This window comes from Petromyzon marinus, chromosome 21 (assembly GCF_048934315.1).
Source record: "Petromyzon marinus isolate PM22_M1 ecotype Great Lakes invasive population chromosome 21, UKy_Petmar_22M1.pri1.0, whole genome shotgun sequence".
Taxonomy (NCBI): domain Eukaryota; kingdom Metazoa; phylum Chordata; class Hyperoartia; order Petromyzontiformes; family Petromyzontidae; genus Petromyzon; species Petromyzon marinus.
This window is the reverse complement of record NC_133687.1, coordinates 15,027,694-15,044,979: the sequence shown is the minus strand read 5'-3', so window position 1 is coordinate 15,044,979 and position 17,286 is coordinate 15,027,694. Positions and strand designations below refer to the sequence as shown.

At 48.8% G+C, this 17,286-nt stretch overlaps 1 protein-coding gene across 1 annotated transcript in view; it reads left to right on the top strand.

Moving 5' to 3' along the window:
• LOC116944545 (anoctamin-1-like) overlaps window positions 1-17,286 on the top strand; it is a 74,306-nt gene that overhangs the window by 44,667 nt on the left and 12,353 nt on the right. The window contains exons 12-14 of the mRNA XM_076068631.1: window positions 10,953-11,035; window positions 12,836-12,847; window positions 16,249-16,314. Coding sequence (XP_075924746.1) covers window positions 10,953-11,035; window positions 12,836-12,847; window positions 16,249-16,314 — 161 coding nt within the window. The remainder of the gene's footprint in view (window positions 1-10,952; window positions 11,036-12,835; window positions 12,848-16,248; window positions 16,315-17,286) is intronic.

The following is a 17,286-nucleotide window of genomic DNA, read 5'->3' as shown; positions in this document are numbered from 1 at the left end:
ACTACCACTATCACCACCACTACCAGAGTGGGTGCGGCTGGGTGGGGAGGAGAGGGTGGGGAGGGGCTGGATGGGGAGGGTGGGGGTTGGGGCTGGGTGGGGAGGGGCTGGTCACCCCGTGGTGCCCTTATAAAACTCAACGTTTAACCTACTCACGCCGGCTTGTGCCCGCCCTCACAGTCGGGATTATTTGCGGAATACACCACGTGGTGCCGCCAATGACCCTGGCCATTGACCGAGCAACCCAACGTTCCTACCAGCTCCCTCCGCAGGAAAATGTGTTATAATCATTACTTTTGCTCTTGTTAAGTTCTCATAATTCCCTCCACCGTGCAGCGAGTGATGTCCCGTTCAGGAGGTGCCACCACTGCCGACGGTCTTGGGCTGTTGTCTATGAATCGCCATGTAACTCTATGGCTCTCTGTGTATCTCTATAGCTCTCTGTGTAACTCTATGGCTCTCTGTGTATCTCTGTGACTCCCTGTGTATCTCTGTGGCTCTCTGTGTAACTCCATGGCTCTCTGTGTGACTCTAATGCTCTCTGTGTGACTCTATGGCTCTCTGTGTATCTCTATGGCTCTCTGTGTATCTCTATGGCTCTCTGTGTATCTCTATGGCTCTGTGTATCTCTATGGCTCTCTGTGTATCTCTATGGCTCTCTGTGTAATTCTATGGCTCTCTGTGTATCTCTATGGCTCTCTGTGTAACTCTGTGGCTCTCTGTGTATCTCTGTGGCTCTCTGTGTAACTCCATGGCTCTCTGTGTGACTCTATAGCTCTCTGTGTGACTCTATGGCTCTCTGTGTATCTCTGTGGCTCTCTGTGTATCTCTGTGGCTCTCTGTGTATCTCTATGGCTCTCTGTGTAACTCTATGGCTCTCTGTGTGACTCTATGGCTCTCTGTGTATCTCTGTGGCTCTCTGTGTATCTCTGTGGCTCTCTGTGTAACTCTATGGCTCTCTGTGTATCTCTATGGCTCTCTGTGTATCTCTATGGCTCTCTGTGTATCTCTATGGCTCTCTGTGTAATTCTATGGCTCTCTGTGTATCTCTATGGTTCTCTGTGTAACTCGATGGTTCTCTGTGTAACTTGATGGTTCTCTGTGCAACTCTATGGCTCTCTGTGTAACTCTGTGGCTCTCTGTGTATCTCTATGGCTCTCTGTGTAACTCTATGGCTCTCTGTGTATCTCTGTGGCTCTCTGTGTAACTCTATGGCTCTCTGTGTATCTCTATGGCTCTCTGTGTATCTCTATGGCTCTCTGTGTATCTCAATGGCTCTCTGTGTAATTCTATGGCTCTCTGTGTATCTCTATGGTTCTCTGTGTAACTCGATGGTTCTCTGTGTAACTCTATGGTTCTCTGTGCAACTCTATGGCTCTCTGTGTAACTCTACGGCTCTCTGTGTATCTCTATGGCTCTCTGTGTATCTCTATGGTTCTGTGTGTAACTCTATGGCTCTCTATGTAACGCTATGGCTCTCTGTGTAACTATATGGCTCTCTGTGAAACTCTATGGTTCTCTGTGTATCTCTATGGCTCTCTATGTAACTCTATGGCTCTCTGTGTAACTCTATGGCTCTCTGTGTAACTCTATGGCTCTCTGTGTAACTCTATGGCTCTCGATGTATCTTTGTGGCTCTCTGTGTAACTAAATGACTCTCTGTGTAACTCTATGGCTCTCTGTGTATCTCTATGGCTCTCTGTGTAACTCTATGGCTCTCTGTGTAACTCTATGGCTCTCTGTGTAACTCTATGGATCTCTGTGTAACTCTATGGCTCTCTGTGTAACTCTATGGATCTCTATGTAACTCTATGGATCTCTATGTAACGCTATGGCCCTCCGTGTAACTCTATGGCTCTCTGTGTAACTCTATGGATCTCTATGTAACTCTATGGATCTATATGTAACTCTATGGATCTCTATGTAACGCTATGGCTCTCTGTGTAACTCTATGGCTCTCTGTGTAACTCTATGGATCTCTATGTAACTCTATGGATCTCTATGTAACTCTATGGATCTCTATGTAACGCTATGGCTCTCTGTGTAACTCTGTGGCTCTCTGTGTAACTCTATGGCTCTCTGTGTAACTCTATGGCTCTCTGTGTAACTTTATGGCTCTCTGTGTAACTCTATGGCTCTCTGTGTAACTCTATGGATCTCTATGTAACTCTATGGCTCTCTGTGTAACTCTATGGCTCTCTGTGTAACTTTATGGCTCTCTGTGTAACTCTATGGCTCTCTGTGTAACTCTATGGATCTCTATGTAACTCATGGATCTCTATGTAACTCTATGGATCTCTATGTAACGCTATGGCTCTCTGTGTAACTCTATGGCTCTCTGTGTAACTCGATGGATCTATATGTAACTCTATGGACCTCTATGTAACGCTATGGCTCTCTGTGTAACTCTATGGCTCTCTGTGTAACTCTATGGATCTCTATGTAACTCTACGGATCTCTATGTAACGCTATGGCTCTCTGTATAACTCTTTGGCTCTCTATGTAACTCTATGGATCTCTATGTAACGCTATGGCCCTCCGTGTAACTCTATGGCTCTCTGTGTAACTCTATGGATCTCTATGTAACTCTATGGATCTCTATGTAACGCTATGGCTCTCTGTGTAACTCTCGGGATCTCTGTGTAACTCGATGGCTCTCTGTGTAACTCTATGGCTCTCTGTGTAACTCTATGTCTCTCTGTGTAACTCTATGGCTCTCTATGTAACTCTATGGCTCTCTGTGTAACTCTATGTCTCTCTGTGTAACTCTATGGTTCTCTGTGTAACTCTTTGGCTCTCTGTGTAACTCTGTGGCTCTCTATGTAACTCTATGGATCTCTGTGTAACTCTTTGGATATCTGTGTAACTCTATGGATCTCTATGTAACTCTATGGATCTCTATGTAACTCTATGAATCTCTATGTAACGCTATGGCTCTCTGTGTAACTATGGATCTTTGTGTAACTCTATGGATATCTGGTAACTCTATGGATCTCTATGTAACTCTATGGCTCTCTGTGTAACTCTATGGCTCTCTGTGTATCTCTATGGATCTCTATGTTACTCTATGGCTCTCAGTGTAATTCCGATGTAGCTCCGATGCGCTGTCACTGCCGCCACTACTGCTGGGCTGTTGGTCATCGTCCTTGTAACAGAGCTGCTTAGCTCAAGGTGGCCTTAAGTCAACTCAAGTAAATTTTGTTTGGCTTAAACACGTGACGCCTTTTTGGCATAAATCTGACACCCAGAGCGCCACGCGTTCAGAGTATTTGGCTGCTATAAATGTAGACATGATAGGCCACTTCGCATGATAGGCCACTTATCATTTGTGGCAAAGTCGCTTCTAAAAATAGCGAGGTAGATCAGTGGGGTAAAATAAACATTGACTCGTTAAAACACACGTTAAAATGATAAATTCTATATAGTTCGCAAAAATGTTTTTTTTTTAATATTCATATTAAAGGCAAGTTGTGGCTAGAAATAATAAAGTCTGAGTACGGAGAAATATCTCACCCAGATGAAAATCGTGGTGAGATCCCCAAATTGTTTCGATATTAAATCATCTTTTACATTTGTGTGGGCGGGGAGAGAGATGGCGATGAATCAATACCGAACCCAGAATAACCCTCGAGGGTGGCATGGCGTGTCTCGCCAGAGGCCTCCTCCTCCTCCTGTCAGACTGCTGACCTCGGGGAAGTCTCGGGAAAGGTTGACATGGCACGTGGCACTCGCGTCTTTTGGTTTGGTCGTGGATTACTTCGGCTCGCCGGGTCACATCTCGATGTATAAACCATCGGAACCCCCCCCCCCCCCCCAACTACACACACAGATAAAGATCTCCCGCGTAGCCTTGAGAGACACTTGGGGAAAGTGCTGTTCGTGAGTAGCACATAGGAAGGCTAGCACGGCACACGATGGGGTGGGTGGTCAGCACCACGTCCAGTCGCCTTTTTCTCCCCAGTAGCAAAGTTTACACACCGCACAAGGTATTCATTTGAGGCTGAGTCGACCTAGGCGAGCCCCAGGATCGGTTCAGATAATCGTCACTGGTGTTGGTGGCCGTGAACGGGAATTGAGCTCGGATCGCCGGGTCCGTAGCGCAGCGCGCTGACCGCTGCACGCACACAGGCGGGCGCATGCATAGGCTCACGATTTGTGTGCACAACTCAACACAGCAGGCGGATACATCGACTGAGCCTTCCAATAGCAGTCGACGCATACGGGAAAGAGGAGATGCCGGTAATAGTTACGGACAGACACACACACACGTGTACATACCACCCTGCACACACACACACGAACGTGTATATACCACCCTGCACACACACACAAACGTGTACATACCACCCTGCACACACACACACAAACGTGTACATACCACCATGCACACACACACAAACGTGTATATACCACCCTGCACACACACACACAAACATGTACATACCACCCTGCACACACACACAAACGTGTATATACCACTCTGCACACACACACAAACATGTACATACCACCCTGCACACACACACACACAAACGTGTATATACCACTCTGCACACACACACACAAACGTGTATATACCACCCTGCACACACACACACAAACGTGTATATACCACTCTGCACACACACACACAAACGTGTACATACCACCCTACACACAAACGTGTATATACCACCCTGCACACACACACACACAAACGTGTATATACCACTCTGCACACACACACCAGGAGGGGATTGTTTAGCAGTGGTCCACGCGATGCGCTGTGATTTACATAACACATTCAAGCGATGTCTATCGCCCGGCCGTGTGTTCAGTTCGTGTTACGACTTCAAGGTTGGGGAAAACAGCTCTCAGATTGGCTCTTGAGAGGTTGAATGTTGTTGACCAAGCCTCAATGTAATATCTGCGGGGAGCTGATGCGCAAGTGTCAATTGTGAAACTCTCCAGTAGTCGTGTGCGCCTGTGGTCATCCTGAACGCACCGCAGTGCATCGCGTAACGACGCGGTGATGCCCCGATCCGCAAACACGAAGGAGCCATCAGAGCCATGCACTGCTCCTGGTGCTGCGATTTGCCTTGACCACCGGACTGTCAAGTCGCAGTTGCTGCTCTGCGTCGACATCAGCCGCCGTGCGGAAGTCAAAGACAGAATGCAACATCTGTGGACGGAATCACGTGGGGCCCACTTCCGATCACTTCCATCCTCTTATAATTCTACTTCGTACGATCGCTGTTGTGCTGGTCGGCGTGGATGAGCGTCAGCTGTCCGCCCTGCGTCGAGGTGGTTCATGAGCCAGACGACTGCGGAGTCGGGAGTAGCCCAGAGCCGTCCCTAGGGGTACGGCGAATCGGGGCGGTCGTCCCGGGCCCCGCGATTTTTGACGAGTGGGGGGGGGGGGGTGTCGCACTACGGCATCGCGGTGTCAGATGTAACACTGCCGGTTGAGTGTGAAGGCGTCGAAAGGGGGGGGGGGGTCACACGGTGTGGGATTTTCCCCCGGAGCCCTGGGAGTAGCGGATGATGATGGAACGCATCTACCGCCGCATAAAGTGAGGGAAACCTGTACTTCATCCTGTACGTCATCCTGTACGTCATCCTGTACTTCATCGAGTACTTCATATACAGTCCTGTGATTATACGCGATAGCCTCCAACCTGCTCTGGCATAATCTGGCATAATCACTCCCCACCCAGCAATGCCAAAGCCTCTCACCCCCCCCCCCCCCGCCAGCTTTCAGTCGTAACCTTGCCTCGAGTACCCCCAAACGGGCAGCATTCACCATCTCCCATTCCCCTTCCGGACCACCGCCCCCACCACCACCACCACCACAGCCCCCCCCCACCACCGCCTCCTCCTCCCTCGCTCCCCTCCGCATGGCCGAGTGAGCCCCTTTGTGCTGTGCGCGGCTTGGGTTGAAGCGCACCAGGTGCCGTGTCGCATCGCGCGTTCCCTTGCTCGCGAGCTCGGCCAGATCCCATTTCACTCAAATGGCTTCATCATCACGGCGGGGTGGGGAGGAGTGGAGGGAGGACGTGGGGGAGAGGGTGGATGGGTAGAGGGGGCGAGGAGGAGAGGGCGACTTTCAGGGGACGCTGAGGATCGGTTTTCTCGTGAAGTGAAAGTCCCAATGAAGACCCCCCCCCCGAGGCTGAAATTGCAGGTCGCCTTCAATATTTGATGGTCGCAGGAGCTGTGGCTCGCGTTGATTGGGCAGCGTTTGCGCGCGCGTGTGCGGTGGCGACCGCGGTCAGCGCGACGCCAGCCAGCCGAGTTCGATTCCCACCCAGGGCCACCAACACCAGCGACGATTATCTGAACCGGTCTTGGGCCTCCCCCTAAGTTGACTCAGCCTTAAATGAGTACCTGGAGCGGTGTGTAAACATCGCCACCGTGCGTTAATGCAGGGCACAGCACTCGCCCCGTGTGGCTAGGATCTCACGTGAATCCACGGCACATAGCACTGGGAAGTTCTGTTCACGTCAAAGCCCCTCCAGAAGGTCAGGGCTGCGTGTTGGGCCTGGCCCTGCAGGCCGCATGCCCAGTCGTTGCGTGGGTTGTCGTTGTTGTGGTCCTCCCGTGTTTTCCTCCACATGGAGAATCATGCGTGTAGATTTGTTTAGATTATTTTGCGGCTATAAATGTCCACGTGATGAGCCACTTCGTTCAGCTATCATTTGTGGCCAGGTCGCTTCTGAAGAATAAGCTAATAGCTCAGTGGGCTTTACCTGGTAAGATTAAAAAAATAGCAACATCGAAATTTTACATTTTATTTGTATATGTTTTACGTAATTTGTTTACCTTTCCTATGCTTTGCACGCCTATCGTGTTTGTGTACTGTTTGTTGTTGTACCGTTCTGACCCGTCCCTGCTGGACATCTGTGAAAAAGAGCTTCATAGCTCATCGGATTCCTCCCAGGATAAATAAATATTCTGAAAATGATGCGTTATTCGAGGGACGAGGGGTGGAGAAGATGCAGACTTAGGTGGAGCTGAGCTGCCTGGCAGCTGCGTCTGTCCACTGACTGACAGCCAGCGAGTCGTGTTCAGCACTCTCTCAGCAACAATGCCTTGCCAGTAACAATGCCTTGTCAGTAACAATGCCTTGTCAGTAACAATGCCTTGCCAGTAACAATGCCTTGCCAGTAACAATGCCTTGCCAGTAACAATGCCTTGCCAGTAACAATGCCTTGTCAGTAACAATGCCTTGCTTGTCATTAACAATGCCTTGTCAGTAACAATGCCTTGTCAGTATCAATGCCTTGTCAGTAACAATGCCTTGTCAGTAACAATGCCTTGTCAGTAACAATGCCTTGTCAGTATCAATGCCTTGTCAGTATCAATGCCTTGCTTGCTACACGAATGCACCAGGATACTGCGCTGCTGATCTCGTCAAGGAATATAAAACCACCATCACGCGAACTGCGCCCATCCTCGCAGCGGCTTTCGGCTGCTAAGCCATCGAACACCGCATCATCATCGCGCACTTTCAGACGCGCTTCTAGGGCCGTCTGGAACGCTCTTCCTTCTGATATCAGGAAACCACTGGGAGCTATACACCGTTAAATCATCCTCTAGATTGACCATCTCGTTTCTTTAGAACTGCTTTTTGCGTTTAGTTTGTGGTCCTTCCCCCGCTCCTCCCATTAGCACGGCTGGCTACGCACGGTGCGAAAGACGTTCAACGTCCAGCCTTGCCTGAGAACCCTGACCCGTCACGGTCTTTCACTGCGTCCCCAGACTCCTTTAGCAGAGTCCTGGTTAGCGACGTTGGCAGATATAGCCCGGTGGGCTTTATCTGGTAAAATAACATCGTGAAAACATGAAATAAACATTAAAATAACATCGTGAAAACATTAAATAAACATTGAAATAACATCGTGAAAACATTACATGAAGATTAAAATAACATCGTGAAAACATTAAATAAACATTAAAATAACGTCGTGAAAACATTAAATAACATTAAAATAACATCGTGAAAACATTAAATAAACATTAAAATAACATCGTGAAAACATTAAATAAACATTAAAATAACATCGTGAAAACATTAAATAAACATTAAAATAACATCGTGAAAACATTAAATAAACATTAAAATAACATCGTGAAAACATTAAATAAACATTAAAATAACATCGTAAAAACATTAAATAAACATTAAAATAACGTCGTGAAAACATTAAATAAACATTAAAATAACATCGTGAAAACATGAAATAAACATTAAAATAACATCGTGAAAACATTAAATAAACATTAAAATAGCATCGTGAAAACATTAAATAAACATTAAAATAACATCGTGAAAACATGAAATAAACATTAAAATAACATCGTGAAAACATGAAATAAACATTAAAATAACATCGTGAAAACATGAAATAAACATTAAAATAACATCGTGAAAACATGAAATAAACATTAAAATAACATCGTGAAAACATTAAATAAACATTAAAATAACATCGTGAAAACATGAAATAAACATTAAAATAACATCGTGAAAACATTAAATAAACATTAAAACAACATCGTGAAAACATTAAATAAACATTAAAATAACATCGTGAAAATATTAAATAAACATTAAAATAACATCGTGAAAACATGAAATAAACATTAAAATAACATCGTGAAAACATGAAATAAACATTAAAATAACATCGTGAAAACATGAAATAAACATTAAAATAACATCGTGAAAACATTAAATAAACATTAAAATAACATCGTGAAAACATTAAATAAACATTAAAATAACATCGTGAAAACATGAAATAAACATTAAAATAACATCGTGAAAACATTAAATAAACATTAAAACAACATCGTGAAAACATTGTTTCAATGACTCTTTGGTTCTATTGGGTAAAGTCACGTAGGTAAAAAATAAAACAACAAAAATCACGACGTTTCGACCACAACACAAGTGGCCTTCATCAGGTGAAGGGACCAACCTGTCCGGAGGACAGCGTTGGAGTGATATTTTATTTTTTTACCTACGTGACTTTACCCAATAGAACCAAAGAGTATGCATCCTTGCAGTCACGAAAGCTTTAAATCTAGAATTGTTTCAATGATTTGAATAGTTCAACCCTCGCCCTGCGAGGCGCTGTGGCTCCCGCATGCACAGCGGCTGAAAGGCCTCGCCCGCTGTGCACGCGGCGATGGGGCGCAGCCCTGCGACCCCGCGAGTCAGAGTCGGGTTACTCGCGCGCGCGCTCGCGTGCGTCACTCAGCGCCCAATTGACAAATCAACCCGCGCGCGCTTCGCGGGCGGCGACGCGGCCGAGTGAGCCGAGCGGCGTCTGGATGCGAAAGGGGACGGAGGAGAATCGGCTGCAGGGGGGCGGGCGGCCCCCTTTGTGGAGGGGGCTGGACGCGGTTTGGGAGTGAATGGTGAAGTGGCCACGACGCCACTCGCCGTGTCACCAGACTCCGATCTTCGGTGACCGCGCACCGGCGAGACCGCTCGCACGTCCGCGTGCCACGATCGACGTGGCACGGGAGTTGGCCGCCCTTAAGAGAGTGGGCAACAATAACAAAAATAAACAAATCACTTTAAACTAAATATACGAATTAAACGAACCTATTTTTCGATTTTAAGCTTTCGTGACTGCAAGGATTAATCTTATTGTCCATGTACTAGGTGCCTCTGTAGATGTGTAGGCTTTGACTTTAACATAGCCATTTCTGTGACCAGTCACAAGCTAATCCCTCAGTTATTTCAATGCTAAATTCTCCTGTTTGATTGATACTAGGTGCCTCTGTGGATGTGTAGGCTTTGACTTTAACATAGCCATTTCTGTGACCAGTCACAAGCTAATCACTCAGCTATTTAAATGCTAAATTATATGCTAATTCCTTTGTCAAGGCGCTTTGTTTCTTCTCACACAGCTTAAAGGTCGCGGTCTGAGCTTGGCTGTGTTCGCTCCAGCGTGTCCTCCAGACAGTCTCGTCCCTTCACCTGATGAAGGCCGCTTGTGTTGTGGCCGAAACGTCGTGAGAATTCCATTGTGTTATTTTATTTTATCAATTTATTATTTTATTCTCATTCGACGTGACTTTACCGTAAGAACCAAAGAAGATGAACCTATTTTTGTTTTATCTTTACCAGGTAATTCCCACTGAGCTTTCAGTTTACTTTTGCAGAAGCGACCTGGCCACAAATGATAGCTCGGCCAAGTGGCTCATCACGTGGACAAGAAGAGCAGCCAAAATAATCCCCTCTCAAGGCGTGCCTCTCTGAATGTGGAGGGGAGTGAGCCCGGAAGCACCCCCTAGAAGAGAGCCGTGCGACTCAGCGTGGCTCTCCTGCACGCAGAGGGAACGCGGGCGCTGTGCTCAATGGCCCCCGCCAGTGCCGGAGTATCACTGTAGCACAAGTCGCTACATGTGTAGTATATGTAGCTACTTCATATACTACATGTGTGTAGTAGCTACATATGTAGCATATGTAGCTACTACACATGTGCAGTAACTACATATGTAGTACATGTAGCTACTACACGTGTAGTAGCTACTACACATGCAGTAGTAGCTACTACTACATGTGTAGTAGTAGCTACTACACGTGTAGTAGCTACTACATGTGTAGTAGCCTTCACTCATATGTAGTAGCTACGGGCCCCGCACTTTCAAGGGCCCCGCGCTAAATGCTTTCAAGCTATCAATTCAGGTTCAGTGACTCCGCACTTGCTCTATTACTATAGTACTATACCCCCTTCAACTTTTACGAATAACTGGGTGTTTAAGGTTAGCGATTTGTCGTATTATCTGGCTGTATAGCAAATGAAAAAATACAATTACTTTACTATGCAAGTAAAAAAAAATGCGTGGTTTAATATTTATTGTAAAATTCAGGGCCCCTTAACAACATCATGCTCCAGGCCCCGCACTCGCTTCACCCGACACTGCCCCGCGCGTCTGCCTGTGTGTGCGCCCAGCGGCGATGTTCATGGAGCACTGGAAGCGACATCAGATGCAGCTCAACTACCACTGGGACATGGCCGGCTTCGAAGAGGAGGAGGTAACGCGATGGGGTCACGGGGGTTACGGGGGTCACGGTCACAGATGTGCACGGCCAGCGGGGGGAGGGAAGGGTCACGAGACCCCACGTGCTGTACCGCCGTCCGTCACGTGATTGACGCACGCGGTCTCGGCACAATCTGCTCGGCGTCACTCGGCGCTCTTCACTGCGGGGCCCGCTGGGCCCCTCGCGGCCCCTCGCGGCCTCCGGTGGGGCCCTGACAATAGCCCGAGGTGACGACAACTCCGTGCAGGCAGCGTGGCGGCCCTCGTCACACTGATGATGTCTTGCCGGCGACAGTGCACACCCCACCCCCACCCCCCTGAAAGTGAGTGAGGGCCGCTGCTGTAGACGAACCAAATGGAGCACTCAGGCCCCCCCCCCACCACATAGGAGCTCAAGGGGCCCCGGAATCGTGAAGATGATAACACAATTTAATAAAACTGAGCTCTTGTTACCGCATCGCCACGGTGCCTCGTAAGCCGCGGGCTCCTGTGCGTTGGTTGACGCCCATCCCAGCGCAGTCTCGGCGCCTGCTGAGATTCCAAGGTCCGACGGAAATGGGCGAATTCCCCGCGTGGTTTAACACTTCCGTGTGTGTCCACGCAGTAGGCAATCGGCTTTAGTGAGATCTACCTGCACGAGAAATAAGACAAAGCTCCCCCGCGTAGGCTGGACAGACTTTTAGGGCAAGTGCTGTTCGCGAATGGCACCTGTGAATGCCGATACGGCACACGAGGGGGTGGGTGGCCAGCACCACGCCCGGTCGCCTTTGTCTCCCCAGTGGCGATGTTTACTACACACCGCTACACCAGGTACTCGTTTGAGGCTGAGTTGGCCTAGGGGAGCCACGCATGCGGTATGCATTGTTCCCCGCCTATTCTCGATCCACTGCTGGATGAAGTGGTGGGCAAATATATGTGTGTGTGTGTGTGCGTATGTTCGCACACACACACACACGTATGCTGACGCGGCGATACGTCTTGCACGTGGGATCCGCGCTCGTATTCAATCGGCGATTCTCGATCCACTGCTGGATGAACATTTTGCATATGTATGTGTTTGCGCTTGCTTATTTTTGTGTATATATTTTATTTTTTTAAACATGATGCACAATGCATTGGTGCACACGCGCATGTCAACTCAACACACTCGTCAATAACACGCGCGCTCTGTGTGTGTGTATGGCCTTAAAAGGAAAATGCATAGTAGGCGACGTTTCGGGCAACGGCCCTTCGTACCTTGAGAACCATTTTCCCAAGAAAGGTCATTGCTTGAAATAGGGCCATCGCCTGAAACGTCACCTATATTATATATGTGTTCCGTCTAACGCAACACCGTGTTGTTGACTCTCGAATTGAGATGTTTATGCATAATGCATTCCATGTTTGTACAAAAAAACTAGACTGCTATACCAAAGTGTTCCATCGCAGTGTACACGTGTGCGCGCGTGTGTACACACGTACGTGTATACATGTGTACCTGGGCGTGTGTAAACGTGTGCACACGTGTGCGCGCACGCGTGTATATGTATGTGTGTATACACGTGTGTGTGTGTGCACGTGTGTGTGTGCACGTGTGTGTGTGCACGTGTGTGTGTGTGCACGTGTGTGTGTATACACGTGTGTGTGTGTGCACGTGTGTTTGTGTGCACGTGTGTGTGTTTGTGAGCGCATTGCTTGACTGTGTAACGCGCCTCTCCGCTTGTGTTCGACTGAATGCCCCGCCTCTGCAAACGGCTTTGCCCGCTATAACGCGCCTCGCCTGGCCGTCTGGCACCTGCGTCGCTCTCCCACACAGGGCCTCGATCAGGTGCGCCTAGCACACACGTGCGCATGCACACACACGCATGCACACACACGCATGCACACACATATGCACGGACACACGCACACGAGCCCACACATACATCCGCTGCCGTTCGTCACTAAGTTGCGGTGACATGACCAGGGCGCTTGTGCCAGGCTAGGTGCGCCTTTGAGGCCAAGTGAAGTGTTGATGGCTAGCTACTGCTGACAGAAGGTCCCGGGACAGATCCAGGTGGTATGGGTTTACTGACTGCGATGATTTGCACCGTCTTTGTTCCCCACTGTGCTCACTTGCTCAATTTTATCCACCCTGCGCCCCGCTCATTGTTGTGAACGTCGTTCCACGTGTACATATAAGACAAAGATCCCCCGTATAGCCTGAACAGACTTTTAGGGCAAGTTCTGTAAGCGAGTGGCACCTATGAATGCCGGCACGGCACACCAAGGGATGGGTGGCCAGCACCACGCCCAGTCGCCTTTGTCTCCCGAGTGGCGATGTTTACACACCGCTACACCAGGTACTCCTTTGAGGCTGAGTCGACCTAGGGGAGGCCCGGACCCGTTTAGATAATCGTCACTGGCGTTGGTGGCCGTGAGTGGCATTCAATTCCGTGCGTTTCGAGTATTTGGCTACTATAAATGTCCACGTGATGAGCCACTTCGTTGAACCATAGGGGTGGCCAAGTCGCTTCTGAAAAATAGCGATGTTGATCAGTGGGGTACTCTGTATCGCTCAGCGAGGCCTGAGCTGTTAAAATAACCACAAGAAATTGTCGTCGTTTCAAAGTGGACAAACGTCGCCACCTGGTGCCGAGTTAGCGCAAGTCATTCCGTGTCGCCGAGAATGAAGCGATCGTTATCTGTGTGCTCTGACGAAGGGCCATTGCCCGAAACGTTGTCTATTATGTGCCTGTTTTATTTTAAGGCCACAGTGTCATTGAGCAATGTGCTGAGTGTATATATAGGAGGCGATGTTTGTTTAGAATCTGAAGGGACACGTGACTTAGTCGAGACGGCAATGAAGGGTGGCCCAACAGTCAGGACACATAGGGTTTTATTTTATTTATTCTAACCAATCACATTATAGGGTTGTTTAATTTATTTTAACAAACGCTCAAACGGACGCCCATTAACATTCATGCGTGGTGCACGAATTAGATTTTGAAAAATAATTTGGGACTGTTTTGTAATATGCCTTTTTATTAGCATGCAAAAAAACCGACTTGAGTCAGTCGTATCTCCGTTTTAAAAGTCATCTGAAAAACTAATAATGACAACGGGTAAAATAATAACTTGAATATCAAATAATAATCAAAGTATATGAATGCGGGTGTTATAATAAATTAAATAACCCTCCGTGTCCCAGACTCTTGTGCCATCCTGTTCGATGGTAATAATAATCATACCCACAGCACACACCCAGCCGAGCAATGAGCCGTGCCCTACAACACGTGTGTTTAGTTGTGTAGCCCAGGGATATTGGTTATAATGAGAACCACACACGTGTGTCACAGCACGTGTGTTTAGTTGTGTAGCCCAGGGATCTGAGTTATAATGAGAACCACACACGTGTATCACAGCACGTGTGTTTAGTTGTGTAGCCCAGGGATCTGAGTTATAATGAGAACCACACACGTGTATCACAGCACGTGTGTTTAGTTGTGTAACGCAGGGATATTGTTTATAATGAGAACCTCACACGTGTGTCACAGCACGTGTGTTTAGTTGTGTAGCCCAGGGATATTGTTTATAATGAGAACACCACACACGTGTGTCACAGCACGTGTGTGTAGTTGTGTAGCCCAGGGATCTGAGTTATAATGAGAACCACACACGTGTATCACAGCACGTGTGTTTAGTTGTGTTACGCAGGGATCTGAGTTATAATGAGAACCACACACGTGTATCACAGCACGTGTGTTTAGTTGTGTAACGCAGGGATCTGAGTTATAATGAGAACCTCACACGTGTATCACAGCACGTGTGTTTAGTTGTGTAACGCAGGGATATTGGTTATAATGAGAACCTCACACGTGTGTCACAGCACGTGTGTTTAGTTGTGTAACGCAGGGATATTGTTTATAATGAGAACCTCACACGTGTGTCACAGCACGTGTGTGTAGTTGTGTAACGCAGGGATCTGAGTTATAATGAGAACCACACACGTGTATCACAGCACGTGTGTTTAGTTGTGTTACGCAGGGATATTGGTTATAATGAGAACCTCACACGTGTGTCACAGCACGTGTGTTTAGTTGTGTAACGCAGGGATCTGAGTTATAATGAGAACCTTACACGTGTGTCACAGCACGTGTGTTTAGTTGTGTAACGCAGGGATCTTGGCAATGGCGCAGCCAGGATTTTCAGGGAGGGTGGGGGGAACCCCTCCAACAATTAAAAATGATAGAGTTATTAGTTAGTAAGCAATGAGTTGTTAGTAAGGAGTTGTTAGTAAGGAGTTGTTAGTAAGTAATGAGTTGTTAGTAAGTAAAGAGTTGTTAGTAAGGAGTTGTTAGTAAATAATGAGTTGTTAATAAGTAATGAGTTGTTAGTTAGTAAGTAAGGACTTGTCCCTTGCTTGTTACTCGCCGCGTGTGCGGCGATGTCGCAGCCATCGATCGAGGGTCGAATTGCGAACCGCGTTGTGTGATCGGCATCGCGCTCACTGAAGGTGTCGATGCCTTCAGGGAAGTCGTGTACTGTATACGCGACTGCGCACAATTCTGTGAGTCACTTATAACTGCTTTGCTGTTACTTATTGCCAATTATGGACTCAGACTATTGTCCCATCATCTCATAGCGTCCCTGGCACATAGTAATAATATGCTACACAGTGGCATGGTTGTTCTCATTATAACCCAAGGGATCTGGGCAGTGGCGGTTCAAATCCTTGACCTTCAAAGCCACCGCTCCTCCACTCGAGGCTGCTATTCTCCTCTTGCGCGTGGCCGTGTGTAGCCGCGTGGCCCAGCAACTCTCGGTTGGCATGTCGAGGTCTGCTACTTGCTGGCGACAAAGGGTGGACTGTTTGGTCCATAGTTTAGGTTGCATGGCCACAATCGCACTGCTATAGCTTTTATTAAAATGTCCATTCATGAAGGAGATGTCGCGCAGCAGCATCGGCCCGGCCATGATTCTTCTGATGCGATGTCTTCAAGGAGGAGGAGGAGGAGAGTCAAAGGCAGGAGGAGGTTTGCGATGACGTTTTGGCGTTGGTATTCTGGATGTTGATGGGGCGCGTGTGTGGTTTTTGGTGGTGCTGATGGTGGTGGTGTTTCTGGTGGTGGTGCTGCTGGTGGTGTTGCTGGTGGTGCTGGTGGTGTTGCTGGTGGTGCTGGTGGTGTTGCTGGTGGTGCTGGTGCTGTTGCTGGTGGTGCTGCTGGTGCTGCTGGTGCGTGCGTGCAGGACGCGGCGCGCGTGGAGTACGAGATGAAGCTGCGTGAGATGTGCAAGGGCAAGGAGGGACAGGCGGTGAGTACAGCGGTGACACAGTGGGGGTGGTGACACAGTGGGAGTGGTGACACAGTGGGAGTGGTGGCACAGTGGGAGCGGTGACACAGTGGGAGTGGTGGCACAGTGGGAGTGGTGCCACAGTGGGAGTGGTGACACAGCGGGAGCGGTGACACAGTGGGAGTGGTGACACAGTGGGAGTGGTGGCACAGTGGGAGTGGTGACAGTGGGAGTGGTGACAGTGGGAGTGGTGGCACAGTGGGAGTGGTGACACAGCGGGAGTGGTGACACAGTGGGAGTGGTGACACAGTGGGAGTGGTGGCACAGTGGGAGTGGTGGCACAGTGGGAGTGGTGACACAGTGGGAGTGGTGACACAGTGGGAGCGGTGACAGTGGGAGTGGTGGCACAGTGGGAGTGGTGACACAGCGGGAGTGGTGACACAGTGGGAGTGGTGACACAGTGGGAGTGGTGACACAGTGGGAGTGGTGGCACAGTGGGAGTGGTGGCACAGTGGGAGCGGTGACACAGTGGGGGCGGTGGCACAGTGGAAGTGGTGGCACAGTGGGAGTGGTGGCACAGTGGGAGTGGTGGCACAGTGGGAGTGGTGACACAGCGGGAGTGGTGACACAGCGGGAGTGGTGACACAGTGGGAGTGGTGACACAGTGGGAGCGGTGACACAGTGGGAGTGGTGACACAGTGGGAGTGGTGACACAGTGGAAGTGGTGGCACAGTGGGAGTGGTGACACAGTGGGAGTGGTGGCACAGTGGGAGTGGTGACACAGTGGGAGTGGTGACACAGTGGGAGTGGTGGCACAGTAGGAGCGGTGGCAGTGGGAGTGGTGACACAGTGGGAGTGGTGACACAGTGGGAGTGGTGGCACAGTGGGAGTGGTGGCACAGTGGACAGCGCGCTGCGCTACTAACGCGGCGGCGACCCCCAAAGTTCGGATCCTCGCTCACGGCCAACGCCGCTGACGAACGTCCGACTCGGT